Genomic DNA, 27,686 nt, shown 5'->3' with positions numbered 1-27,686 from the left:
CCCCTCTCTCATTTTACAGGCAGGGACTCTGAGACTCAGAAAGAAGTCCCATGTTTTGCAAGTGGCAGGAGCCAATCTGTGAGCCTTTCCCTAGTCCCCCACATCTCTGACCTTTGTTGGGAATCACTCTTTATTGTTGCTTAGGCTGGAGTGCAGTGGTGCAATCATAGCTCACTGCAGCCTCAAACTCTTGGACTCCAGCGATCCTCCCACCTCAGCCACCTGAGTAACTGGGACTATAGGCACATACCACCATGTCCGGCTAGTCTATAACATTTTTTTGTAAAGACGAATTTTGCTTTGTTGCCTGGTCTGGTCTCAAACTCCTGAGCTCAAGCAATCCTCCCTTGGCCTCCCAAAGTGCTGGGATTACAAGCGTGAACCACTGTGCCTTGCCAGGAATCACTTTTACAAACAGCCCTCATCACGTTTCCTTGCTTAGCCTTGCTTCGGGATCCTGCTGAGGGTTCAGCTCTTGTATACTGCACCCTCTGCTTGAACCAGCTCCTGATAATCTTCCTTTAGTTCCGACTAAAATATTTGCACCTGTGCAAACTATGCATGAGAACACTGATACAGCATTGTTTATAAAAGCAAATAGTGGGAATGACCTAAATGCCTATCAGTGGGAGACCAGCTAAATAAATCATGAGACTTGTGACAATGCGATGGCGTGTAGCAGCAAGCTCTCTATGTCCTAATACAGAAAGACTTCCTCGGGGAAAAACAAGGCAGAGAACAGGGGATGAAGCTAGGTGAAAAGGGGAATAATAATATATATTTTTAATGTGTTTTTATATGCATAAACTTTGGAAATTTACATAAGAAAATAAAGAGATTACTGAAGGGGGAACTGGGGAGAAGGGCAGGCAAGGATGGGAGGGAGACTTCATGATATATGCCAATTTATGATTTCTTTTTGGAGTCATGTGCATGTATTTACTTATTAATAAAATAAAATAATAATAGGGACAGCTGCTACTCAGCTCCTGCTGGGTGTTGTAATTAGGAATGGGTGGTCAGTCTGGTCACATTTGTTAATTATTCAGGAGAAGTCAGAAATTTGGATTTTACTGTGAAGTTCCTTGATTTTTAAGCACTGGCTCCAACTTTTCTCAAACACTTTTCAGGCCAAATAAAAAAGCCAGCAGGTTAGACGCAGCCTGAGGGTCACCACTTTCAGCCTCAGCCCTAATAGCTTCCTGGAGTCCTCAGCACCCCAGGTTACTGTCCCCCATGGGCAGCTACAGGACTGAAAAGTGTCTTGCCCTACCCCTTTTGCCACCCTCCAACCCGCGCCCCTTGGAGCTGTGACATGTGGGGCTTTTAACTCAAGATTTGGAAGGCAGAGCAGGGTTATGAACTCTCAGATAATTCCCTCCCCCAGGGCCCTGCAGGCATCAAGGCCCAGCTGCTCCTGCCGCCCACCCATCTGTCCCTGGGAGGTGGGGACAGGAGCGGGCTGGCAGGGAGGGGGTGGGCAGGAGTCCCCGATCTGAGCCTCAGATCACTGGGTCTGTTCAGACCCAGAATCCAAGGGGAGAAACCTGGAGATTGTGAGAAAAGAAAAACAGTGTGGCTGGCTCACCTAGTTGATATGTTCTGAGGTCATTCACCAAATTACCAAATCCCAAAGCTGCAAAGGCCCTAAAGGAACATCTTGTTCAACTCCCCTATTGGACAGATGAGGACACCAACCTGTGCTCCCCACCACACTGCCCCAGGCTTGTCACCTTTCTCCAGGACAACTGGACTGCCCCTGCCTCCTCACTGGGTTCCCAGCAGCCCCTCTTTTCTCTCCTCATGTTCAGTCTCCACCTTCAGCCAGAGGGGCCTTTTAAAAAGGGAAATTTCATCAGGTCCCACATCTGCTTAGAACTTCCAACTGCTTCCTGCCTGACTTTCAGCCAAAGTCCTCAGCCCTGCATATATTCTCTGTCCAGGCCCCCTCTCTGACCTCATCTCCCACTGTCTTTCCCTTGCTCACTCTGTTCCAGCCACACTGGCTCCTTTAACAAGCCAACCTTCTTCCTTCCATGGGGCTTTTGTTCCTGCGGTGCTCCCAGGTATTCACAAGGCTCCATCTTTCTCCTTTCTAAAATGTTGCCTCTTCAGAGGGATTTTTCTCGATCGTTTCTCCCACTCCCCTATGTTCTCTATCCTTTCACTTGCCTTATTTTTCATTCATAACCTTGATCACTACCTGATTTTATAAATATATTTATTTGTTTCTTGCCTAAAAGGTAAGTTGCATTAAGGCAGCAGTCATGCCTATCTTGTTCACCACTGTATCCTCAGCGCTTAGTGGGGCCTGGCATATAGCAGATGCTCAGTGTGACAGAAAAGGACAAAGCGCTACAATTCAGGTAAGAGCCAGTCCTGGTTCTGCCATTACCTGCACAGGTGACCTTGAGCAAGTCACCTCGCCTCTGTAGGCCTCAGTTTCCTCATTTGGAAAAAAAGGGAATCACTGACATCTTCAACTCAACAATCCTGAGAGGTCTTCTTCATCCCAATGCCTCTTTCTTCCCCATAGAGTCAGAAAGTCCTTTCAATAAACATAATTGTATTTATTTATTTACTGAATGGTCAGTATATTCACATGGTTCAAAACTCAAAGGCACAAAGGGGACACATTGAAAAGTGTCTCTCCTACCCTATCCTCCAGCCACCCTCCCCTTCCCAGTGGGCAATCAATGCTATAAGTTTCTTGAGTCTCTCTCTCTCCCTCTCTTCCTCTCTGCCTATCTCGTCTCTCTCTCATCTTCCTATTTATATACCTACCATCACCATTTTAAAACAAATGATAGCTTAATTATATATAGTCCTATACTTTGTTTTCCCCACATGACAGCATTTTTGGAAACTGCTTCCTATCGGTGCATAGAGGGACCCTCATTCTTTCATAGTATGGCAACATTCCATTGCATGCACATGCCACAATTCACTTCATCAGTCCCCCAAATCATGGGCAGCTAGGTTTTCTCCAGCCTTTTACAGCAATACTTCAGTGAATGACTTTGTGGACATGCCATTTTGGGTATCTGTAGAATAAATTTCTAGTGATAGACTTGCTGATTGAACAGCGTGTGTGTTTTATAATTTTGATAGATGCCCTCTATAGGGGCTGTACCAATTTATCCTGCATACACCAGCATTGAGTGAGAGTGCTTGTAAAAGGCCGTTGTAAATGGCCTGCAGTAAGTCCTCAAGACTCCTTACAGGTGGGTAAATCACTTCACCTTGCTCAGTTTCCTCTTCAATAAAATGGGTATCCTGCTTCATAGAGTGGTGGTGAGGATGAAATGAAATAGTGCATGCAAAGTGCTCAGCACAGTTCCTGGCACATAGTAGGGCCTCTATAAAGGTTAGCTATTCTTTCTCTGCCCCCAGGGAGCTCTGTGGAAACAGGGACTTTGTCTGTCATGTTCACTGCTATAGCACAGCTTCTGGCTAATAGTGGGCATCCAGTAATTATTTATTGAGTGAATGAGTCCATTTTCCAGCTTTACTTTGCTGACCAGGGCTTTCTGTCTATCCTTACAGCCTCTCTTCCCCTTCTCCTTGGACTCCAGACACACTGGTCTTCCCCTGGCTCCCTCCTGTCACAGTGCCTTTGCACTTGCAGTTCCCTCTGGCAGAAGCACTTTCTCCACCCCTGTCCCAACCCCCCACCACCCATAGCCTCTCCATTTGCTTAGTTTATTTCTACTCATCCTTGAATCTCAGCTTAAATGTCACTTTCTCAAGAAAGCCTCCTCCACCTCCAGTCCAGGACCGCCCTCTATATAATTTCACTGGACTCTGAGCTTTTTATTCAAGCATTATCACAATTAGGAGGGTGCATGCATGGTGTCAATCTTGTCCCCATGGCTGAAAGCCTGTCAGGCCCAGGACTTGGCCTGTCCTATGTACCACTGGATCCCAGGGCCTGGCCGAATACAGGTACTCAATAGCCATTGACCTGAGGGAATAAGTGAGGCCCACATCAACTTTCCAAATGGGTGGACCTGCCTGTGCCCAGCCAAGAGAGGGGGAGTCTTGACTGAATGTTCCATCCTCTTTCCAGTGGAATGAGCTGCTCCTGAAAGGTTCTAGTTGGTTAAGGGGTAGGGGTGAGAGGCAGGAGAGAGGGGAGAAGAAGAGGGAGAGAGAGAAAGGGAGAGTGGACCCTTCATTCCCATAATTAGGTCATGGCCTCAGTCATTCAACAGACCTCTCCTGAGCCCCATCTGAGGGTCCTGAGCACCTTCAAGGAAGCCAATGGAACCCCTGGCCTCAATGGACTCTTGGGCTGGTGAGAAAGCCAAAACCATGAACAATAACAAATACCTGGTCTTGTCCAAAACAGGAAAGTGTCTGATGCCAGGAGAAAAGGGAATGAAAGTCCCTCTGAGAAAGCTGAAGGAGAGCAACCCTCTTGGTGGCAGGGGTGGGGCAGGGCCTTCTAGGAGGAGGGTCCTTAAGGGAAGAATAAACACTCAGCAAAAGACATTCCTGGCAAAGGGCACGGCCTGAGCACAGGGAAAGATCTGGGAAAGTTAGGATGTGTTTAGGAACTGGTGTTCAAGAAGAGTGGAGGAAGATGAGGCAGAAAAGAAATTGAACTCAGAGAAAAGTACAAGGAAGCATGTCCCTGAAGGATGATTGCAGCAGTTTGTATCATCTGCAAATGTGGAAACAATTTAAATGTCTATCCACAAGAGACTGGCTGAGTAAATACGTTACTTACAGCCACCACACTGGCGGGCCATGGAGAGGTGGAAATGCCCAAAGTTGGTGAGAATGTGCCTCACCAGTAGGAGTGAAAATGAGGAAGCCATCCGGGAGAGAAATGTGGCAGCATTTAGGAAAAAGAAGGCTGGGCATGCTGGCTCACGCCTGTGATCCCAGCACTTTAGGAGGCCAAGGTGGGAGGATTGCTTGAGCTCAGGAGTTTGGGACCAGCCTGGGAAACATGGTAAACCTTGTCTCTATTAAAAATTTTTAAAAATTAGCCGGGTATGGTGGGGTGCGTGCCTGTAACCCTGGCTACTTGGGAGGCTGAGGCAGGAGGATCACTTGAGCCCGGGAGTTCGAGGCTGCAGCGGGCTATGATCAGGCTACTGCACTCAGCCTGGGCAACAGAGTGAGACTCTGTCTCAAAAAAAAAAAAGAAAGAAAGAAAAAGAAAGAAAAAAAGGAAGAAGAAGTGTGTGTGTGCCCTATGACAAGGCAATACCACATAGGATGTCCAGTGTGGCGCTGTGTGTGTTGATAGGGGCAGAAAGCAACTCAGGTGTCCATAATCAAGAGAGTGGACAAGTGAAATGAGGTAGAGGCAGCTCTGCAGTTCTCTGGAGCTAGAGGAGTAAGGAGCTAGAGCTACCTAGAGTGCTACAGTGCATGAAGAGATCTGAGAAACATTGGGAGAGGCAAAAAAAAAAGAGAGAGAGGAAAGGAACATGACTTACAACTCAATAACATTTATGTGGATTCAAAACACATGCCCTGGGCCAGGCACGGTGGCTCATGGCTGTAATCCCAACACTTTGGGAGGCCGGGGTGGGAGGATCACTTGAGGCCAGGAGTTCAAGACCAGCCTGGCCAACCTGACAAAACCTCGTCTCTGCAAAAAATACAAAAATTAGCCGGGTGTGGTGGTGCACACCTGTAGTCCCAGCTACTTCGGAGGCTGAGGCACAAGAATCGCTTGAACCCAGGAGGCAGAAGCTGCAGTGAGCTGAGAACATCTGTGTGTGTGCCTTTGGGTACATGTAGGTTTGTGTTTCTTTGTTTTTTTTTTTTTTTTTTTTTTTTTTTTTGAGACGGAGCCTCTCTCTGTCGCCCGGGCTGGAGTGCAGTGGCCGGATCTCAGCTCACTGCAAGCTCCGCCTCCCGGGTTCACGCCATTCTCCTGCCTCAGCCTCCGGAGTAGCTGGGACTACAGGCGCCCCCACCACGCCCAGCTAATTTTTTTGTATTTTTAGTAGAGACGGGGTTTCACCGTGTTAGCCAGGATGGTCTCGATCTCCTGACCTCGTGATCCGCCCGTCTCGGCCTCCCAAAGTGCTGGGATTACAGGCTTGAGCCACCGCGCCCGGCCCATAGGTATGTGTTTCTATTGTGTGGAATTACACACAATGATAGGAGTGGAATTGTTAGGTATGCCCAGTTTCAGCCGATACTAATAAACTGGGTATATGGTTTGGTATTTATTTATTTATTTTTGTTTTGAGATGGAGTCTCGCTCTGTCGCCCAGGCTGGAGTGCAGTAGCACGATCTCAGCTCACTGCAACCTCTGTCTCCTGGGTTCAAGAGATTCTGCCTCAGCCTCCCAAGTAGCTGGGATTACAGACGTGTGCCACCACACCAGGCTAATTTTTGTATTTTCAGTAGAGACGGGTTTTGCCATGTTGGCCAGGCTGATCTTTAATTCCTTACCTCAGGTGATCCACCCACCTTGGCCTCCCAAAGTGCTGGGATTACAGGCATGAGCCACTACACCCGGTCCCACTAAGAAGTTTTGAAACAGAAACACATTAAAAAAATGATGCATTTTGCAAGAAATTCTGAGTATTTAAGGACATATCAAACACAGTAGAGAGGGTTTCAGTGAGGTCAAAAGTGAGTGGAGGTGGGAGAAAATAATATAAACAAGAAAGGGTCCTTGCAGACTAAATCATGACCACGTGCTAATAACTGAGAGGCAGGATTAACTCAACCCACTGTACTTCAGTGCATGAAAATGAAATGTAAATTTTAATGTAGAAAATGAGATAAGCAAACAGACTATATGGCTAATATACTACAGAATATATACACACACACACACATACACACACACACACACACATATATATACACACACACGCTACAGAATTTATATTTATATATTTGAGGCAGGGTCTTGCTCTGTTGTCCAGGTTTGAGTGCAGTGGTGCGATCTTGGTTCACTGCAACCTCCGCCTCAGCCTCCTGAGTAGATGGGACTACAGGTGTGCATCACCATGCCTGGCTACTTTTTGTATTTTTTGTAGAGATAGGGTTTTTCCATGTTGCCCAGGCTGGTTTCAAATTTCTGAGCTCAAGTGATATGCCCCCGTTGTCCTCCCAAAATGCTGGGATTATAGGCGTGAGCCACTGCGCTGGCCTCACTATAGAATATTTTGCAGCTATTAGAAAATAGAAAAGAGATCTAAATGTCAATCAAAGCTGTCCAAGAGCAATGCTGCAAAGCACTAGGTTTGTGTGCGATGCCCTCCACCTGCCTTCCTGTCCTACCATCTCACAATTGTCCTGTGGGTTTTCTCCAGGTTCACAGCTATGTCTTTAAATGCATATCACAGTTCTGAAAAGACACACCCAAACTGGGATACTAGAGGGAACTGAGAAGAGCGGGAGGAGGGTAAAGAAGAGTTTAGTCTTCTCTGTAATGTTTTTAGTTTCCATAAGAAGAATCCATTTATAGAAATTAAAATGAATGAATTTGGTATTAAAAGGTAGTAGTAAAAACCAGCTCAAGGAGGGCTGGAATGTTCTGGGCTTGCACTCTCTTTGGGATCACTTAAGATTTTTCAAGTCAAGCCATGGGCCATCTGTTGCCTGGTGAAAATGGAGGCGTGGGGAGCTGGGAGACATGTCCCCACCTGGTGTCCCCATCTGGCTGCATGACCTTGGGAGGGTCCCATCCCCTTTCCTGACCTCAATGTCCTCATCTGCCCAATGGGATTCAGATTTTTGTGTTACCCAGGGATGTGGGAGGATGAAGTGAGGGCGCAAAGAGAATCACATGAATGTAAGGGATTATTCTCCGGGTCGGGGAGGAGACAGGGTGGAAGCATCTCTTCTACCCTAGCCAAGCCCACAGGGGTGCAAAGGAAGTGGAGGGAGGAGCTGAGGACCACCCAAGTGAGCACACAGCCCATCTGCAGGACAGGAGCATGTTGTCAGCAGCTGGGAGGCCCAGCCAGAGCTGGTAGGGCAGCCACCCAGGCTGCTTGGAGAATCTGGACATTAAAAGGATTCCTCTCACTGCTCTCTTAGTGCAGCTCCAGCCCTGTCACTTCCCCAAGCCCCCATTTGCACCCTCCCACCCCCTCAACACATACACACATATCTCAGAGGAATGCACTGCACTTGCCCCTCTTCACCCATCCTATCACCAGAGCCACGCGGGGCTTTCACAAGGTAAACCCAATCATATCTGTGCCTGCTCAGCACCTTCCAGCAGCTTCTCAGGATCTGAGAACAAACCAGTCCCCTTACGTTAGTGGATAAGGCACGATCCCAGGCCTCACCTTTAAGAGTCTGGCCTCAGAGAGAATCTGCCTTAAGTAGAATTCTGACTCTTCTCCTCATTCATTCATTCATTCATTTATTCATTCATTCAAAATTGTTTATCAAGCACCTACTGTGGGAGCCAGGCACTGTTCTAGACATTTGGGAGACATCAGTGAAGAAATGAATGAAAGATTCCTGCCCTCAAGGAGCCTCTCTTCTAGCAGAGAGAGACTAACAACAACCATAAGTAAATTATATGGCAAGCTGGGAGGTGACAAAAGTTATGATGAAAAGAAAGAAAAAGAAAAACTAGAGCAGAGGAAGTTGATCAGGAGTAGCAGGAGGGGCAGAAGTTGCATTTTAAACATGGTGGTCAGGGCAGGCTCCACTGAGAAGGTGTCATTTAAGAAAAGACTGGGCCAGGCGCGGTGGCTCATGCCTGTAATCTCAGCACTTCGGGAGGCCGAGGTAAGCAAATCACCTGAGGTCAGGAGTTTGAGACCAGACTGGCCAACATGGTGAGACCCCTGTCTTTACTAAAAAAATACAAAAATTAGCTGAGCATGGTGGCACACACCTGTAATCCCAGCTATTTGGGAGGCTGAGGCAGGAGAATCACTTGAACCCAGGAGGTAGAAGTTGAAGTGAGCAGAGACTGTGCCACTGCACTCCAGCCTGGGTAACAGAGTGAGACTCCATCTCAAAAAAAAAAAAAAAAGGAAAAGAAAACGAAAAGACTAGTAGGAGGTGAGGGAAGGAACCATGTAGACATCAGGGAAAAGTGCAGGCGGAGGCAGCAGCCAATCGAAAGACCCTGAGGCAGGACCATGCCTGGCTTGTGTGAGCAGCAGCAGGGAGGTAGTCGAAGACCCAGAGAGGGGGACACTTTTCCAATGAACAAGACAGACAAAGTCTCTGCCCTGGGGAGCTCACGACTACAAAGCGAGGTGTTTAGAGAACAAAGGTGGTATGGGAAGTGCAGAGATGAGGGAAGTCCAAGAAACTGTGGGGGCCCAGAGAGGACTCGACCCTCAGGAGGAGGTAACCCCAAGCTGAGCAGTGGGGGCTATGGAATAGTTACACATGAATAAAGGCATGGGAGAAAATTAATCTAGACCGATGGGGGAGTATGTGCAAAGGCCCTGAGAATCCCACCACTGGTCACCAACCCCACTGCTGTCTCTTGGTGCAGTGGCCACCCTCTCCTGCCTGGATGATTATAGCAGCCTCCTCTTGGGTCTCCCACAGAGGGGCAAAGAAGCTAGAGTATGCAGTCACTAACGCCTCTCTTTTCTCGGTAGAAGTTCACACTCGTGGATATTAATTCACTGCATTCCCCTCTCAACCTGCATCCATGAGCAGAGGAAGCAGGAAGCCACAGGCATATGCAGCAGTGTCTGCAGATGACCTCTGGGGAGGCCCTAGTGGATTTTGGGTGGGGCTCTGCCACCGCCTTCTACAGCCCTGTGTGCTCAATGTCTCCTTCTCCTCTCTGTCCTACCCTCCCTCCCTCACTAATTCTATTCAAATATTACACTGGCTGTTCCCTCTGCCTGGAACGCTCTTCCCCTAGATATCCACAAGGCTCACCCCCTCATCTCCTCCACACTTCTGCTCAAATGCCATCTCCTCAGAGACACCCTCTCTGACCATCTTATCTCAAATGGCCCCTCCATTATTCCCTCTCCACCTTGTCCTGTGCTATCTTTTCTTTTCTTTCTCTCCTTCCTTTCTTCCTTCCTTCCCTCCCTCTTTCTCCCTCCTTTCTTTCCCTTTCCTTCCTTCCTTTCTTTCCCTTTCCTTCCTTCCTTTCTTTGTTTCTTTTCTTTCTTTCTTTCTTTCTTTCTTTCTTTCTTTCTTTCTTTCTTTCTTTCTTTCTTTCTTTCTCTTTCCTTTTCTTTTCTTTTCTTTTCTTTTTTAGAGAAAAGGTCTCACTCTGTCACCCAGGCTAGGGTACAGTGGCACGATTGTAGCTCACTGCAGCTTTGAACTCCTGTGCTCAAGTGATCCTCCCACCTCAGCCTCCTGAGTAGCTGAGACAACAGCCGCACACCACTACATCTGGCTAATTTTTTTATTTTTATTTTTTTGGTAGAGATGGGGGTCTTGCTATGTTGCCCAGGCTGGTCTCGAACTCCTGGTTTCAAGTGATGCTCCACTTTGGCCTCCCAATGTGTTGGGATTACAAGTGTGAGCCCCCACATCAGGCTGCTATTTTTCTGGTAGCACTTTTCACCACCTGACATATATTTACTTGTTTGTATGTTGATTGTTTGTTTCTCTCACCAGACTGGGAGATTCCTGAGGGCAGGGACCATGTCCAGTTTTGCTCATGGTAGAATCCCTATCACAGGGCCTGGGAAGTCAATAAATAATTGTGAAATAAATGGTTCTGAAACTGAAATGCTCTCCGAGAGTCTTTCTGAGTCTGACCATTTCAAAGTCTTGGAAATGACTATGATTCCCCACCCCAACATTTCCAGTGGCCAGGGGTGGCCTCTAACGGCCAGTCACCACCAAGAAGCTGCTAATCTGGGAGCCTCTCTCAGCCTCTCCCCATCCAGGCCCATCTGGTAGGGGTCAAGGGTCAACGTGGTCCAGCCCTCTGTGGGTCCTGAGGTAGAGGAGACGCAGTTCTGGGGTCCAGGCCGAGGGACGCCTGGTGAGCCCCATTTCTGCTTTGGCAAACATCCCCCTTTCCTTCTCAGGGCCTGTGTCTGCATTTTTGAACCAGAAGGTGTTTATACAAAACATCCTGGGTTTGGCGACAAATTCACCCTCAGTGAGGAATCCTTAATGAATCTCCCTCCTTCCCCACACCAGGTGGCTGAAGGAAAAATTAGCTCTGCCTCTGGTAGTTGAAGGCAGCCAAAGGCTAGGCAACACAGAGGTGCTGCTGGGGCTTCTGGGGCCACAATTTTTGGAGAGGGTTTTTTCAGGGTCCAGAAATGGCATGGACACCAGGCACTCCTGGCTTGCTGTGTGATGAGGCACTGCCTTTCTCATGGCCTCAGTCTGCAGCTGTAAAATGGGGCAGTAATAATCCCATCCATACAAAGGTTGCTTTGACACTCAAGTAAGGCAAGGGGTGTGAAGGGTTACAAGAGGTCAAAAGGAGAGAAGAAGAAGCTGGAGTCAGAGAGGCAAAAGATCAAAGTGATAATACCAGTTCTGCTCTTTAGACTTTCAAAGTCCTTTCCCAGCGCCTTTTACAGCCCTGTGGGCTCAATGCCTCCTTCCCCTCTGACCTCCTGCCTGCTTCCCCCTGCCCATTCTGTTCCACATACACTGGCTGTTCCCTCTGCCTGGAACACTCTTCTCCTAGGCATCCACATGGCTCACCCCTCACCTTCTTTTCAAAGCCTTACCTCTCTCTGAGTTCTGTTTTTTTTCCAGCTATCCAATGAGGAGTTTGGGCATGAAGACCTCGTGGGAACTCTCTGGTTCTGATGGTAACCATTTTCCATCTTCCTGCCTCCTCTGGGAAGTCCTACCAATCCTACAACCCACACCCGTTTGCTTTTCTGAGCTACCATTTCATTGCTTACTGCCCATAGTTTTCAAGTCTGTTCCTTATGTATAGGCCAGTTACTTTGGGCATTGGGTCCAACACAGGGGCTCAAGTGAACTCTGGTTAAATGGAATTAAAAGTGATAAAGTGATTACTGCTGGAGTGCAGTGGTGCCATCAGAGCTCACTGCAGCCTCCACTCCCCAGGTGCAGGTGCTCCTCCCACCTCAGCCTCCTGAGTAGCTGGGACCAACAGGCGCGCCCCACCACACCCAGCTAATTTTTTTTAATTTTATTTTTTATTTTTAGTGGAAACGGAGGTTTTACTGTGCTGGCCAAGCTGGTCTCTAATTCCTGGGCTCAAGTGATCCCCCCGGGCTTTGGCCTTCCAAAGTGGGATTACAGGCATGAGCCACTGCGCCCAGCCGATTCCTACTTCCTTCCGATTCTGTGGAGAAACACTGAGGCGGATTTTTATTCATCCCCTTTTTATAAATTAGAAACTGAAAGTGTCAGAGATTAAACATAAGTCACACTGCCACATGGGCCTTCTTGGTGTTTCTTAGCCAGGAATTTCCCAGGTCCTGATCACTACCTGCCATTGTCGGTGTTTCCCACTGGAATGAAGTTCCATGAAGGCAAGGATTTTGTTGTGCTCACTGCTGCATCCTAAGCACCTAAAACTGGTTGGCACATAGTAAGCGCTCAAGAAGTGTGAACCGAGGGGTTCAGAGACAACCCACGGACTGAACTCTCTGAGCCTGCAGAGGGCGCTCCAGCCCCGCCCCCAAAGCTAGGCCCCGCCTCTCGCAGCCGGCTGGCGCACGAGCGTTGGAGCCTGCGCACCACCGTTCTTTTAACTGCGCAGGCGCGCCGGAAGCCCCTTGAGAGCGGCGCATGCGCAGCGCGGGAGTCGAAACGGAGACCCCCGGGGTCGCACGACAGCCGCAGGAGGAGTTGGTGGGCGGTATGCTATCGCCCGAGGCGGAGCGAGTGCTGCGGTACCTGGTAGAGGTGGAGGAGCTCGCCGAGGAGGTGCTGGCGGACAAGCGGCAGGTGAGAGGCCCGTCCGCGGCGCTGGGGCCTGGCGGCCGGCGCCGTCGGAAAGCCCGCGGGGTCGCGGAGAGTTGACCCGGACAGGCGGTTAACGGCTCCGAGGCGACAGACGTGGGCCAATAAATATTCGGCCGCCTGCGCTGTGCTGGTCATTCCTCGCTCTTCATCTTTTCTCTGCCCCTTGCCATGCTCTCTGGATCTCGACCCATCATGCTCTGGGCGGTTTCCTGAGCACCTGTTTCAAAATGCACTTCCAGGCCCCATGGTTGATCTGGGGGCACCGCCCTGTAAAGGCCCTCGGGGAGAGCTAGAACCGAAAAGAGGCCTGAGGGGACCTTGTGACTGGGAGGGGGTGGGGACCTGGGGGAAGGTGGCGCCCTGTTTATGGGGTGCCTTGTAGGGGGTTTGGGTCAGGCTCTAATTTAAGTGCCAAGCTTTAGAAGGGAGTTCCTTGGGGAAGGAGGGTGACGTAATTGGATTTAGGTTTTAAAAGGATCCCCCGGCTGCTGTGTGGAATACAGAATATAGGCGGGCAAGGGTGAAGGCAGGGAGACGGGTGAGGGGCCATTGCTATGGTTCAGACCAGAGATGGATTTGGACTAGGTAGTGGTGGTGGAGAGAAGTGAAGGGGTCAGAAATGTATTTTGGAGACAGACTCAGTAGGCCGTGATAATGGCTGTGTAAATGGGTGAGGGAGCCACGGGAGTCGTGACTCCCTCTCATCTCCAGTTAGAAGGGTCAGGTATTTACTGAGAAAGGGAAAACTTGGGCAAGAATCTGTCAAATTAAATACTGGATCAGGGTGTGCTGGATGAGAATAATAAGAGCACTTAAAGTGTATCAGCAGGCCTGGCGCGGTGGCTCACGCCTGTAATCCCAGCACTTTGAAAGGCCGAGACGGGCGGATCACGAAGTCAGGAGATCAGGACCAGAGACGGGCGGATCACGAAGTCAGGAGATCAGGACCATCCTGGCTAACACGGTGAAACCCTGTCTGTACTAACAATACAAAAAATTAGCCGGACGTGGTGGCGGGCGCCTGTAGTCCCAGCTACCCGGGAGGCTGAGACAGGAGAATGGCATGAACCCGGGAGGCGGAGCTTGCAGTGAGCTGAGATTGCGCCACTGCACTCCAGCCTGGACAAAAGAGCGAGACTCCGTCTCAAAAAAAAAAAAAAAAAAGTAAAAATAAATAAATAAATAAAGTTTATCAGCTACTTACTATGTGCCAGGTACTGTGTTAAGTCATTTAATTGCTGGCTCAATAACCTGTGAGGTAGGTACTGTTTGTAGCTCCATTTTGAGGAGGAGTAAATAGGAAGGTGAAATTACACAGCTTGAGGCAGACAGCAGGATTCGAACTTGGGTATTCCAGCTCCAGAACCAGCACTCTTGTGCAGTATACTGTACTACTGCTTCACTTCCTTAGTAGCTATTGTGTTGTTGCCACTGTCTCAGTGCCCCCAATCCTGCTGTTCCAATCTAGTACTGTTGGGTTTCTCATATTACTAGTTCAGAATCAGCTGGAGAAGTTTGTCCAAAAATAAACATTAGGCCTGCTTAATCACAGTGTGTAGGGGAAGGGTTTCCACTCCCCCGGTGATTCTGACATGCCCTAAAGTTCGAGTGGATAATGCAGAATTTCCCGTTTAGTCAGCACATGTTTTCCCAGCATCTTCTCTGGGCAGAGGGCAGCTGCACACAGCATTGTCTTTCAGACCAGGAAGCTGAGTGAGAAGAAATACATTCACACATCAATCCATTTTAGGCAGGACATTGGATGTAACCAGGAATAATTCATTGTCTCTGCAGCTGTTGTCTGTCAAGAGGTGACAGCTTGGGGCAAGAGATAGCTGAGTTCCCTCCTGTCCCTGTGGTTTTCAGATTGTGGACCTGGACACTAAAAGGAATCAGAATCGAGAGGGCCTGAGGGCCCTGCAGAAGGATCTCAGCCTCTCTGGTAAGTTGAAATTTTCTCAGTGCAGCCCTGGAGGCCTGTTCCATTTTCCTTTAAGGCCTTTACCTTGTCCCTGATAGAGATCAGGCAGGAGGTCACAGCTGTATAACAGCCTTGTGGGAAATTGAAACAGTCTGAGGAGATGGGGGAGCAAATTTTGCAGTTCTGGCACAAACTGTGGTTCAGGATTTTGCCTGCTCACTTCAGTGACTGGTTGTTAGCTCCTGGCTTAGCAACAATGGCAGACACTGAGAGAGTGTTGGGGATGTATGAAACTGATGGTTCCTGCCCTTGTGCTTTACAGATGAGGAAAACAACGTAAAATGTGTAATTGAAAGTTGTAAGAAAGCCAAAGATGGAATTGGACTTGGGGTGGGTGTTGAGAATATATATCTGGCAGAATGGGAACCCTTTAGATGAGGCCGAGTGGCTGTGGCAGAGGAAGCAGATGGGGAGTAAGTATGGCTGGAGAGAGGGGCAGAGACCAGGCCATAATGAAAGGTCTTGGGGGATAAGGGAGGAAGTTTACATTTTGTTGAAAGTGCACTAGAATGTGGAGAATCTTCCAGTTGCTTCTCATCTCATCTGAGTAAAATCCAGAGGTCCTGCAAGACTGAGTAATCCAGCCCCCGTGAATCCATGAGTGTGCCAATATAATCTCTGCCCCTGCCCCGCCCCCCATGACTCCATCCACACTGGTCTCCTTGCTGTTACTTTATTTATGTATATGGAAACAGAGCCTTGCTCTGTCACCCAGGCTGGAGTGCAGTGGCGTGATCTCGGCTCACTGCAACCTCTGTCTCCCAGGTTCAAGTGATTCTCGTGCCTCAGCCTCCTGAGTAGCTGAGATTACAGGCATGCACCACCACGCCCAGCTAATTTTTGTATTTTTAATAGATACAGGGTTTCGCCATGTTGGCCAGGCCAGTCTCGAGCTCCTGGCCTCAAGTGATCCACCTGCCTTGGCCTCCTAAAGTGCTGGGATTACAGGCGTGAGCCACTCGCCTGGTCCCTTGCTGTTCTGAACACCCCAAGCACACTACGGATCTTTGCTGTTCCTGTTTCCTCTGTTTGGCTCACTCTTTCCCCAGATGTCTGCAGTGCTCCCACTCTCACTTTCCTTGGGTCTCTATGTAGATATCGTATAATCAGTAAGGCCTTCTCGGACTACCTGGTATGAGTAACAAGGTCCTCCTCTGGCATTGCCTAGCCATCTTAGCCTGCTTTATTTTTCTCTACAACTTTTAATCGAGGTGTGAAAAATCCTATCTTTGTTTATTCTCTCTCTTCCACTATAACATAAGCTCCAAGAGGGCAGGAACTTTGTCTTGTTCTGCTGTGTTGTATCTAAAATAATGCCTGGCAGATAATAGGTACTCAAAAAAAAAATTGTTGAAGGAATTACCATTTGCTCTTTCAGAAGATGTGATGGTTTGCTTTGGGAACATGTTTATCAAGATGCCTCACCCTGAGACAAAGGAAATGATTGAAAAAGGTAAGGCCTCCTGGGGATGGGTCAGGGATGTGCTGCCTCTTCCACCAGCTTTGGTCTTAACCCAGAACAGGGAGTCAGGCTTCAGGCAGCTGGAGGAGAGGCAGCTCTGTCACAGGGTTCAGACTGCTGTGGGTTTCAATTCCACCTCTGCCACTGTGGGTTATTTCCTCATTTCTAAGAGGGGAATGTGTCTGTGTAGCACAGCTGTGAAGTTGAGGTAAAACACTATGTGTGCCTAGCATAGTGCTTTCTTACTAGTGAGGAATCAGTTGGGCTGCAACTAACAAAACCAAACAAATTGAGGCTTAAGGAAATATGCTTCTTTTACTCTTGCATAAGAAATTGTCCAGAGGTGTGTAGTCCAGGCCTGGCATAGCTGCCCAGCAGTGGCACCTTAGCATATTCTCCTGGTTGTTGTTTCATCATTGCAGGCCTCATGTCCTCATGTCCTCATGCCAGGCTGGAGGAAAGACAGAAGGCTTTTGCCACATAGAGCTTTGCCTTCTATTTTGGAAGTGAGGCCATCTCCTCAGGGACTTCCTGCCAACATCTCATTGGCCAGACTAAGTCACATGGTTACCCATAGCTGCAAGAGAGCCCGGGAGAGTGAGCTTTTCTTTTTCACATGCCCTGCAATAGAGACTGGGTTGAATATGGAGGTTTGGGGAGAGTAAACGTCTAGGGTCTGCCATAGCTTGGGCACTCAGCGTACTCAGTTTCCACAGCCATAATCTGGAAGCTCTTTGGAAAAGCATCTTAAAGCAAGTCAGGCTACAAATGGATTATTGGCTAGAAAAAGAACAGGCTACACATATTTTTTCTTCCATAACCTTGAAAATGGCCAAAAGGACAAGCCAGGTTGACTCAGTCCCTGAAGATAGGGTGTCTTCACACCTCATGAAATAAAACTTCTTTTTTTTTTTTTCCTTGAGACAGAGTCTTGCTCTGTCACCCAGGCTGGAGTGCAATGGCGCTATCTCGGCTCACTGCAACATTGCTGCCCAGGTTCAAGCAATTCTCCTGCCTCAGCTTCCTGATTAGCTGGAATTATAGGTGCATGCCTTTATGCCTGGCTAATTTTTGTGTTGTTTTAGTAAAGACAGGGTTTCACTATGTTGGCCAGGCTGGTCTTAGAACTCCTGACCTCAGGTGATCCACCCGCCTTGGCCTCCTGAAGTGCTGGGATTACAGGCGTGAGCCACTGCTCCCGGCCAGTTACATAAAACTACTAACAGAGAAAGCTATATCCAGCATGGAGAAGTTTCCAACTGTTGTGTTGAAAAAATACAGTAATAATATGGTTATAAAATTAAACTGCACTTGGTGGTGGGCTGTAGACTAAGCTTTCAGAGGGGTCCCTTGCCTGGGTTGAGGATCTTGTTGGCTCTTTTGGTCCCCAAATGTGGTCTTGTCACCGTACCTAGAGGGGTTCTGAGACATCATCAGGTTTCTTGGGGATCAACACAGGCTAAACAAGCTCATAGACACTGGGGTTACTCATTCACAATGAGAAATAGAACCAGGCTATAAGACTTGGCCATTCAGGGTTTCTCCCCGTCAGAAAGAGTGAGTCTGTGGGGAGACAGACTAGCCAGAATGTCACTCGTGAGCAGGTAGAATTGGCTGGGTGACTTCAGTTGATTGGTCAATGAGGCTTTGATAGCCACCTCTGTCATCACACTGACTTTTCTCAGGGGCAGTCCAGGACACTAGGAGACCCTTTTCTGTTCACAGTGGCTAATTAAGTTAAGCCTGAGCATTAGGGTTTCGTGTTGATTGTTTACGTCACATGTTCACACAATCATATTTTTCTAAAACCCCCCCACCTTGATGGACTCGGGTTTGTAAAATTTCTTAGGCATCCATTTTCTAGCCATCTAGGGTGGGCTGAATCTAGAGATGCTTCTTTGTTTGTGCATTGGAGTTTTCCATAATTTCATTGTGGGAGGGCGGCCTAAAGTCCTGATGTTGCCTTTTCTGTCCACTGACCACCTCAAGGTACTTTGCATAATGCAAAAAAGGCCAGTGTAATGGAAGTCGGGACTGCTGTGTCCTGGGCTCTCTGAGTGGTCCTGAGCAGGTCATGTCCCTTCTAGCCTTGAATCCTTCCTCAGTTGGCCTCTGATGTCTCCTTTTCCTTCCTGAAAGCTACACGCCCTTGCTGGGGAGAGGCTGGCATCTCCACTCCTGAGGTCAAGTCTGTCTGGTACAATCTTATCCTCTGCTTGCCCCCCTCATTTTTTCAGATCAGGATCATCTGGATAAAGAAATAGAAAAACTCCGGAAGCAACTTAAAGTGAAGGTCAACCGCCTTTTTGAGGCCCAAGGTATTGGCCTAGCAGGGACTGGAGACGAGGAGGGGAGAGAATCATCAGCATGGACTTTGAAGGGCAGGGGTGGGAAGCCCAACCCTCAGAGGTGGGCAGTGGCCGGGGCAGCCTGTGAGTGGCCCTGGAGGTATGCACAGTGGTTGGTTGTAGCTGCCCAGGGACAGAATGGACGGGAATTTATAGAGTCCTAGTCCTGTCACAGCTTCTTTTCCAGGTCCCAGGAACCGCTTGGGGTGATCTCACGTTATACATCAGGGCATGGCATGGGGATCAGATAGCTCCGACTGAGGAAACTCAGAAGGCTTCAGTGAGTGATTGAGGTCAGAGCTGAAATTCTTGATAAACACAAGCACTCTAGATTGGTCACAGGTCTTGTAAAAACCTGAGACAGCAGAGTCATGACTTTGTAGGTTCTTGGTGACACAGGAGTGGTGGTGATGCCTCATCTGGTGCATTGCAGAATTGGAGGCCCATCCCTGCCAGACCTCCAGGCCAAGTTTGGCAGCATTAGTGCAGCGTCAGCCCCTTTCCTGGGCCTGGTTCCAGAGCCAGCAGGAGGCCTGACATGCTGATGGATCATCTTCTCTCCTAGGCAAACCGGAGCTGAAGGGTTTTAACTTGAACCCCCTCAACCAGGATGAGCTTAAAGCTCTCAAGGTCATCTTAAAAGGATGAGACTCAAGAACCAAGATGGGGGACCAGCAACCCCCCAGGGTCATGAAGGACCCAGAACCCTCCAACCTTGACATCTGTAAGAACAGGATCTGCCCTGTAAGGGGACAGGCGTCAGGAATCTGGCCATGAAAACCTCTTTGTCTGTAGTGCTTGGCTACTCTGTGATGGCAGGAGGGAACCTTCAGCCTATCTGGCTGCTGGACCTGGACACCAGGGCTCAGTGGACACAAGATCTATTGATGGGCCCTGGTAGCCATCAGTGGGTGTGTGGGGCAGTGGCTGTGGGGGTGTAAGAATGACTGCAACAGGCACTTCCCAACAATGGCCTGCTGTTCACATGGACCCTGAGCAAGGAGGGAGGGAGGGAGGGGCAGAGTGGAGTTTCATTCCAGCATTCCCCTCAGAAGGGAGAGAGGTTTTCAGGCAGGTGCCATGGGATTGGAATAAACCAGGAGGCTCATGGGTGGTTGCTGAATGAAGAACAGAATCTTGGTGCTTTATGGCTCACCACAGCCATCTGTGGGGCAGGCACACACCTCCCTGCCAGCTCCATTTTTGCGCTTTTTCCCTGCTTGATTCCAAGAGTGGGTGCTGCCTAGCAGCCCTTTGTGGCCGCTCTTTACTCAGGAGGGCCTTGCAGAGTCCTGTACCCGGCCTGGGTGAGTGGGTGCCCCTCTTACCATATATGACATGTGTCAAGAGTGACCTTCCACCCCCTCTGAAAGTGGGGCCTGGCCAGCACTGCTCGTTACTGTCTGCCTTCAGTGGTCTGAGGTCCCAGTATGAACTGTCATGAAGTCAAAACTCTTGTGTTCATTAAGGGCTCAATAAATGTTAGCTGAATGAATGAATAGCAGCAACTAGTCTTTATTTACCTCATCTAGTCCTTCAGTGAGGGCACGCCGCTCCATTTAGAATACCACCTATGAACATGGTTCTTGCCTTGAAATGAACCTGTGATAGGCAGGTGACAACAAATGGCAGCATGGCAGGGCACACCTCTCCTGGTCCCCCTGCTTCTTGGCTCTGGCTCATAGTTACATAGAAACACAGGCTGTCATGGCCAGTTCGTAACGTTTTTTCTTTCTTTTTTTTTTTTTTTTTTTGGAAGGAGTCTCACTCTGTCGCCCAGGCTGGAGTGCAGTGGCCGGATCTCAGCTCACTGCAAGCTCCGCCTCCCGGATTTACGCCATTCTCCTGCCTCAGCCTCCCGAGTAGCTGGGACTACAGGCGCCCGCCACCTCACCCAGCTAGTTTTTTGTATTTTTTAGTAGAGACGGGGTTTCACCATGTTAGCCAGGATGGTCTCGATCTCCTGACCTCGTGATCCACCCGTCTCGGCCTCCCGAAGTGCTGGGATTACAGGCTTGAGCCACCGCGCCCGGCAACGTTTTTTCAAGAGAAGCTAGACATTTGGGTTGTGAAGTTGAATCTCCTGTCTTTTAAATATTTTTGTCTAATGCAGAAACTGTTTTAAAACGTGAGTGTGGGTCACAGGTGTTTTACCCTACCCAAGCCAAACTTGGCCCAGACCTACAGTTTTGAATCCTCTTGAGTTTTGCAGAAATTACTATGTGTTTTCCCTGTGAACTCTTAAGAAGTAGGCAGGTGGAATTGGAAACAAACTGTCCATCCACAGGGGACTAGTTAAAGGAATCAGTAGCTCCAGGTAGTGCAATACCATACAACTATAATCAAGAATAAGGAACAAGCTCCAAGATACATCAAGTGGGAAAAGCAAGGGGAAGGCAGGTGTCTTATAAGCTAATAATGTGTGTGTGCAAATACAATGTCATTCCCTCAGAACAGCACCTGCAGGGTTGGGGCACAGAGGTGGGAGAGAAGGAGATGTCACCCTATACCCATTGGTAAACTTTGGATTTTAAACCACATGAATATATTACTTATTTTTAAATGTAAATAAAGTAGGGAGTTGCAGAATTCACCTTGCTAGATGTTCTCCAGTATGACTGCCTGATTCACAATTTCACCATTGGAAAATTGCCCCTTCCTCCCTTGCAGGGTGGGTGCTGGGCCAAAAAGAGCCAATCGCATTCCTTCTGGAAATAGGGAACCTGGAGCCCATGCCTGGACCTGTCTGTGTTTGCCTCAGTCACAAGGATGAATGGGACAAGTCCTCATGCTCTGAAGGCAGAAGGTCCAGAGTAGCTTGGCTTCTGGCTTTCCTAAAGTCAGCGGGTTCACTTCTTGGATTTGCCAGTATTTTCCTTCCAAAAGTCTTCCCTTTGCGCTTAACCTAGGCAGTCAGATTCCACCATTTGCAGCCAGAGAAAGTACTCTGAAGCTGGCGGAGTGGTAGAGGGAGTAAATCCCCCTTGGAGCAGTTACCCCAACAGCCCCGACTCTTGTTGCAACCCCTCTTAAACCAAGAGGAGGCTTAGGAATGTAAGATGTGAAAATGCAGAGATTTTTACTCACACTCAACTCCCCAAGCTGTCCTGCCCATGAGCCCAAGGTTTTCTGGTTTCTGGCTCAGCTCTGAAGCTCAAACACAGGGCCTAGAGAAGCACTTAAGTCACCCATCTGACTTAGATCAATACACCTTTGCAGAGACCCTCACTAAGCTCTGCCTCCCTGGTCTGTCTGGTCCACCTGAGAAGTGGGGATGCTCTGTCCCACTGGTTTTCAGATGATGGTCAGGGAGCCCCATGGGTTCCCCATATGCAGGGTCAGGGTATTACAAGGAGAAGAGGATGTGTTTAGGGCTCAGTACTTCCCCAGACCCCCAATAAATACAATCTAATAACGGCTTGCTTTGTAAGCACAGCTTAAAGACAAGTTCCTTAGCCTCCAAACCCTTGCTCCTGAAGGACCTTTTCAGCACTGACTTGGGAGGCATCCAAGTGTCAAAGCCAGGAGGACTTGGCTGCAGCCAGCAGTATCCCCTGAACCAGGCCTGGTGCCCAGTGACTCCAAGTAGGGCCTGTGCTCATTTATTAGATATGATCTCTTGGGGGTAGCAGAACTTGCTGTATTTGTTCTCTTTGGGCCTAATTGCCAAGTCAGTTTGTCAAGGTTAAAACACCCCCCAGTCCTAGGGATTGGCGTCTCCTGGTGCAAAGATGCCTGGGGATGGGCTGGAGGTATCCAAGCGGCCCAATTCAGGTAGTAAGCTGCAGCTGCTAAGCCAGCAAAGCTGGTGCCAGGGTGGAGGTGGGGAGGTGAGAGCTTTGAGGTGCTGTGCTGGGATCTGAGAGTGCAGGGGAGGCCTGGGTGGCACCTGCTAAGGCTGATTTCCTCCTGGCAGCTGGGGATCAACTGGAAGCTTTCTTCTGGACTTGAAGGGAGTAGAAGAGCTGCCTCAGTTGTTTTTTCCGATCGTTGATGCAGCCTGGAAAGGAAGTGGGGTGTTGGCTGGGATGACCTGTGCTTGGGAGGAGTGGAGGGGCCTGTGCCCCCACTCCCTGCTGGGAAGAGGGGACAGCGGGAGTCAGACAACCACACACAGCCTGTGGTTTACATCCTGGCTCCATTCCTGAACTGCCATGGCCCTCAAGCAGGTCATTTACCCTTTCCAGCATCGGTCTTCTCATCTGTAAACCAGGATACTACTGCCCACCTTAGGGAGTGAACGTGAGGATTGGGAGCTTCCCTCAAGCCAGGGACTGCTCCAGATGCTGAATGTGGATGGATTTGTTTGGCCTTCACGGGAATGATGTGTAGAAGAGAAAACGGGCTCAGAGAGGTTAAATCATTTGAACCCAGACTACCTGGTGCCAGAGCTACACTCTTAACCACTACCCCACACTGCCGCTCCTCCTGGCTTTGCTCAGTGAAAATGCATTTAAAGCTAGCACAGTGCCTGGCTTCTCATAGCTGCCCAGTACTGTCAGCTTTCTTCCCTTACCCAACCCATGTGTCAGGCACAACTGGCTAAGGGATGAGTTTTCCGTACATGTGGCTCCCAGTCCCAGGCAGTTCGTGCTTTTAAATATTTCTGATGTGAGCGCTGAGACGTCTCTCCCAGGACGTTCATGGTGCTACATGTTGGCTATTTGCTCTCAGAGCTGATCCTTGGGGTAACTCTCTGGTCATTTAATCTCATGCCAGGCATATTGATGGCACTCAAAAATGCTGCTTGAGTGACTGAATCTCTCTGGCCACTAGTACTGACCTGGGGGTGTCTGCCATCTTCCACATCCCCCCAAACCCTGTCTGTCCCTGCTTCCTAGGCACTCACTTAGCCATTCCCTGAGCTGAGAGCCTACTATGCACATCCTCAGGGTTTTCCAGAGTGAGTTCCATGCAGCCCTAACTTAAACTCTATTTGGCTCATTCATAACTCCCAAGTCTTCTTGTCCAGTGCAAACTTCTTGGAGTTCTAGACTCATCTCTGAGTTATCTGCTGACCCTTTCACCTGGATGTCCCTGAACACTTCCCTAACACAATCCATCAGTACTCTTCCTACCCTAACCAGCTACCCTTGTGATTACCACCATCAACCCAAACACTTGAAACAGGAATAATTCTAGAGACTTCTAAAGCACTGGCTCTCCCAGCCTGGTCAACATAGTGAGATTTTGTCTCTACAGGAAAAAAACACACACAAAAAAATAAAATTAGCCAAGTGTGATGGTGTGTGCCTGTAGGCCTAGCTACTTGGGAGGCTGAGGCAGGAAGACTGCTTGAGCCTGGGAGTTTGAGGTTAGTTACAGTGAGCTATGATCGCACCACTGCACTCCAGCCTGGGTGACAGAACGAGACTCTGTCTCAAAAAAAAAAAAAATTAAAATATAAAACAGTGGCTTGCAACTTGGGCTGCATATTGGAATCACTTGAGAGCTTTAAAAGCTACTGATGCCCACACCAACCATATCTTGATCTGGCAGGCATCAGTAGTCTTTAAAGCTCCCGGGTGATTCCAATGGGCAGCCAAGGTAGAGAACCGCCACTTTCCATCTTTGCTACTCAAATGGGGGTCCAGGAACTAGCGCATTGATATCTGAGGTACACTGTTAGCAAAAATGGCTGCAACAATTCCATTCCTATATGCACACCTCTGTGCAAGGTGACTGCTGCTCCTCTCATCAAGAGGTGGGGTCTATTTTCTTTTTTTTCATTTTTTGAGACAGAGCCTCGCTGTGTCGCCCAGGCTGGAGTGCAGTGGCGCGATCTCGGCTAACTGCAAGCTCTGCCTCCTGGGTTCACGTCATTCTCCTGCTCAGCCTCCCGAGTAGCTGGGACTACAGGCACCCGCCACCACGGCCGGCTAATTTTTTTTGTATTTTTTAGTAGAGACGGGGTTTCACCGTGTTAGCCAGGATGGTTTCGATCTCCTGACCTCATGATATGCCCGCCTCGGCCTCCCAAAGTGTTGGGATTATAGGCGTGAGCCACTGCGCCCGGCGAGGTGGGGTCTATTTTCTTACCCAGTGACTGGGTTAGACTAACACATGCTTTGATTGTAGCAGAATGACTTTATGGGACTTCTGAGTCTGGGCCACAAAAGCCTTTGCAGTGTCTTTTCTCACCCTCTTGGAACCCCGAGTCTACCACATGAAGAAGCCAGGGCCAGACTATTGGAAGACGAGTGGCCACATGGAAAGAGAGGCCCAACTGACAGCCAGTATCAACCCCTACACCTATGAATGAGGCTGTCGTAGCTATCAAGCCTCAGTAAATCTGCCAGGTGCCTGCAGCCCTATGAGTGACCCCAGGAGGGACCTGAGGAAGCATGAGCAAATAAAACAGTTGCTTTAAGCTGCTAGGTTTTGGGAGGGCTTGTTATACAGCAATGGTTAATCCATGGAGCATTACCCAGGAGCTTGTTAGAAATACAATCTTAGGCCCCACCCTAGACCTATGGAGTCACAATCTACAGTTTAACAAGATTTCCAGGTGATTATATGCGTATTAAATTAAGCTTGGACAGGGTTATATAGTCATCCGAAGCCTTATACATTTAGAAAACTAAACAACCCCTAGAAAAATGGATAAAGAGTATAGACAGCTTACAAAAGAAGAAGTGCAAATTTACCAAACGGAAACCTCACCAGTAATCAATGGAATGCACATAAAACAACAATGAGTCAGTATGTTTTACCTCGCCAGTTGGCACAGATTTTTTTTTTCCCTAAAAATTCAAATCTGGCAAATTCGTATAATCTTCCTGGAAAGCAGTTTGGTTGTAATAATCCCGTCCCTTTGGCCCAATAATTCTGCTTCTAGGAATCTGTCCTCAGGAAATGACCAGAATTTCAGCCGAGCTTAATGTGAAAGGGTGTTCATCAGGGTATTATTCATAAAAGTTAAAAAATATAAAATGCAATTGGGCCAAATGTCCAATTATAAGAAATTGGTTTAGTAAATGTCGGCATATGTACAAACTGAAATATTTTGCAGCCATACGGTAATTTTTTTAAACTGTGCCAAGAGGCAGGAAAGTCTAACGGTCAAGCACTCAGGTTTTGGAGCCAGGCAGATGGGAGTTTGAGTCCTGGCTCACCACTTATGACCAAAACCTTCATTCAGCAAGTTACATAGCACCTGGATATCATTTCCTCATCTGTAAAATGACAATAAAAACTGCTTAAAGATGAAATGAGATAATGTATGTAAAAGATTTCATCCAGACTGGACCAAAAAGTACATTCAAGAGGGAGGCTCTTAATATACTTGAATGGAAAATGCCATGGGGAAAAGTGGGATTCGAAACTCTAGCCCAATGCCAATTTTGTAAAAGAAAAAGTATGAATATATGCATTTTTTAAGAACTGGAAGGAAATACACCAGATTGTTAAAGATGGTTATGTCTGGATGTTTTTTTATTTCTTTCTTTAGTTTTCAAATATTCTACAATGAGTGTGAATCCTTTTTTTATAATCAGGGGAAGTTTTCACTTTTTAGAAACCAAATTTAAAAATGAGGAACAGAGGTTAAGTCCCTTGCCCAAGGTCACACAGCTGGTAAGTTGCAGATTGAATTCAAACAATCTAACCACTATCCCAACCTGCCTCCTAGACTACCTGGTACCTCCCATGACCCATCCCTTGTGCCCACTCCACCTGGCCCTACATACCGAGGTGTGTGTTGCTCACAAAGTTTCCCATTCCCGACAGGTCAGGAACCCCCTCCTCTCTGCTAACAGGGCCATCATTCCACATGAGGTCAAAGCCCCCGACTCGCTTCTCCCTTCCCGTGAGCCTGGACAGGAAGGAGCACACAGGGTTAATGAAGGTGCACCTGGCGGGGCCCTAACACCCAAGTGAGGTCCCTGATCCCTCCCTGAGCCCGACTGATGTCCGTCTCTCAGAAGTCCTTTTTTCCCAACCATTCATTGACTGTTTCCCAGGTACCTATGCAGGTCTCTGAGGGGTTGTTCCCCAGTTTTCCCCCAAGGCTCCTTGCTCTTGATAACGTGCCCCTATTTGTTTTTGTTGTTGTTTTTGTTTTTGTTTTGAGACGGAGTCTCTGTCACCCAGGTTGGAGTGCAATGGCACGATCTTGGCTCACTGCAACTTCTGCCTCCAGGTTCAAGCGATTCTTCTGACTCAGCCTTCCGAGTAGCTGGGACTACAGGTGCACACCACCACACCCGGTTAATTTTTGTATTTTTAGTAGACATGGGGTTTCACCGTGTCGGCCAGGATGGTCTCAAACTCCTGACCTCAAATGATCTGCCTGCCTCGGCCTCCCAAAGTGCTGGGATTACAGGCATGAGCCACCGCGCCTGGCCACGTGCCTCTATTTGTGATTTGTGGTTTAAAGTCTCCTTTCCTCCTTAGACCTTAAACTCCATAAAGGCAGGGACTAGTTCTGTCGTGTTCCTTACTGTGTCCGCAGGATATGGCACAGGGCCTGGTACAGAGCAGGGCTCAAAAGTTTGTTGAATGAATAGGTGATGGTAGGAATAGTGGATACCTGAGGTTTCTGCCTGCTCAGCATCCATTTCACCTTTCAGTCCAAGAGTACCTTGGGTTTTCCTTTGAGAACCACTTCTCCCTCCCTCATCCCATGGCTCACGTGGGGTTGACCCCACTCCCGAGGATGTGGGCACAAGAACTATGCTTGGTCAAGCAGAGTCACAATGAGTGGTTTAGGAATGGTCATGTGTCCCAGTTCCCAGCAAAGAGAATCAATCCTCAAACTTCTGCTGGAATAATTGGGGAAAAGCTAATACAGAGGAAAGAGAGGGAGGGGGAGGGGGAGGGGGAGGGGGAACAGACTAGCCAACATTGAGCACCTGGATTCACACATTCACCCATTCCTAAAAGTAGCTCTGGGTTTTTTTTTCTGCCATTGCACATTGTTATAGCAATAGCTTTGTACTCAGCACTTACTGTTAGCTAGGCACTAGATAGTAAATTATCGTTGTAAATTAATCTAACAACTCTGAGAGGTAGACATGGCATTTCCTATTTTGCAGATGAGGAAGCTGA

General features: G+C 48.5%; 2 protein-coding genes across 3 annotated transcripts in view; one reads left to right on the top strand and one right to left on the bottom strand.

The window, feature by feature from the left end:
* Window positions 1-12,643: 12,643 nt before the first annotated feature.
* On the top strand, window positions 12,644-20,133 carry PDRG1 (p53 and DNA damage regulated 1). 2 transcript variants are annotated; one of them, NM_001265982.1, is given in 5 exon segments: window positions 12,644-12,829; window positions 14,714-14,789; window positions 16,207-16,281; window positions 18,528-18,608; window positions 19,204-20,129. In NM_001265982.1, coding segments are annotated over 5 exon segments (402 nt in total). In that variant the 5' UTR covers window positions 12,644-12,742; the 3' UTR covers window positions 19,287-20,129.
* Window positions 20,134-20,959: 826 nt separating this feature from the next.
* The window catches only part of TTLL9 (tubulin tyrosine ligase like 9), a 63,581-nt gene continuing 56,854 nt past the window's right edge, over window positions 20,960-27,686 (bottom strand). Inside the window, exons 13-14 of the mRNA XM_077951419.1 lie at window positions 26,327-26,451; window positions 20,960-22,638 (exon numbers count right to left, since the gene is read on the bottom strand). Of these exons, the coding sequence (XP_077807545.1) occupies window positions 22,562-22,638; window positions 26,327-26,451 (202 nt within the window). The 3' untranslated portion in view covers window positions 20,960-22,561. The remainder of the gene's footprint in view (window positions 22,639-26,326; window positions 26,452-27,686) is intronic.

This window comes from Macaca mulatta, chromosome 10 (assembly GCF_049350105.2).
Source record: "Macaca mulatta isolate MMU2019108-1 chromosome 10, T2T-MMU8v2.0, whole genome shotgun sequence".
Classification (NCBI taxonomy): domain Eukaryota; kingdom Metazoa; phylum Chordata; class Mammalia; order Primates; family Cercopithecidae; genus Macaca; species Macaca mulatta.
This window is presented reverse-complemented; position numbering and strand designations above follow the sequence as displayed.

Excerpts from the sequence above, each read along its gene's own strand:
- PDRG1 (XM_015149228.3), top strand. The coding sequence starts at position 12,671 with ATGCGCAGCGCGGGAGTCGAAACGGAGACCCCCGGGGTCGCACGACAG. Across the intron at positions 12,830-14,713 it reads TGCTGGCGGACAAGCGGCAG|ATTGTGGACCTGGACACTAA; the intron begins GTGAGAGGCCCG and ends TGTGGTTTTCAG. Across the intron at positions 16,282-18,527 it reads AAAGGAAATGATTGAAAAAG|ATCAGGATCATCTGGATAAA; the intron begins GTAAGGCCTCCT and ends TCATTTTTTCAG.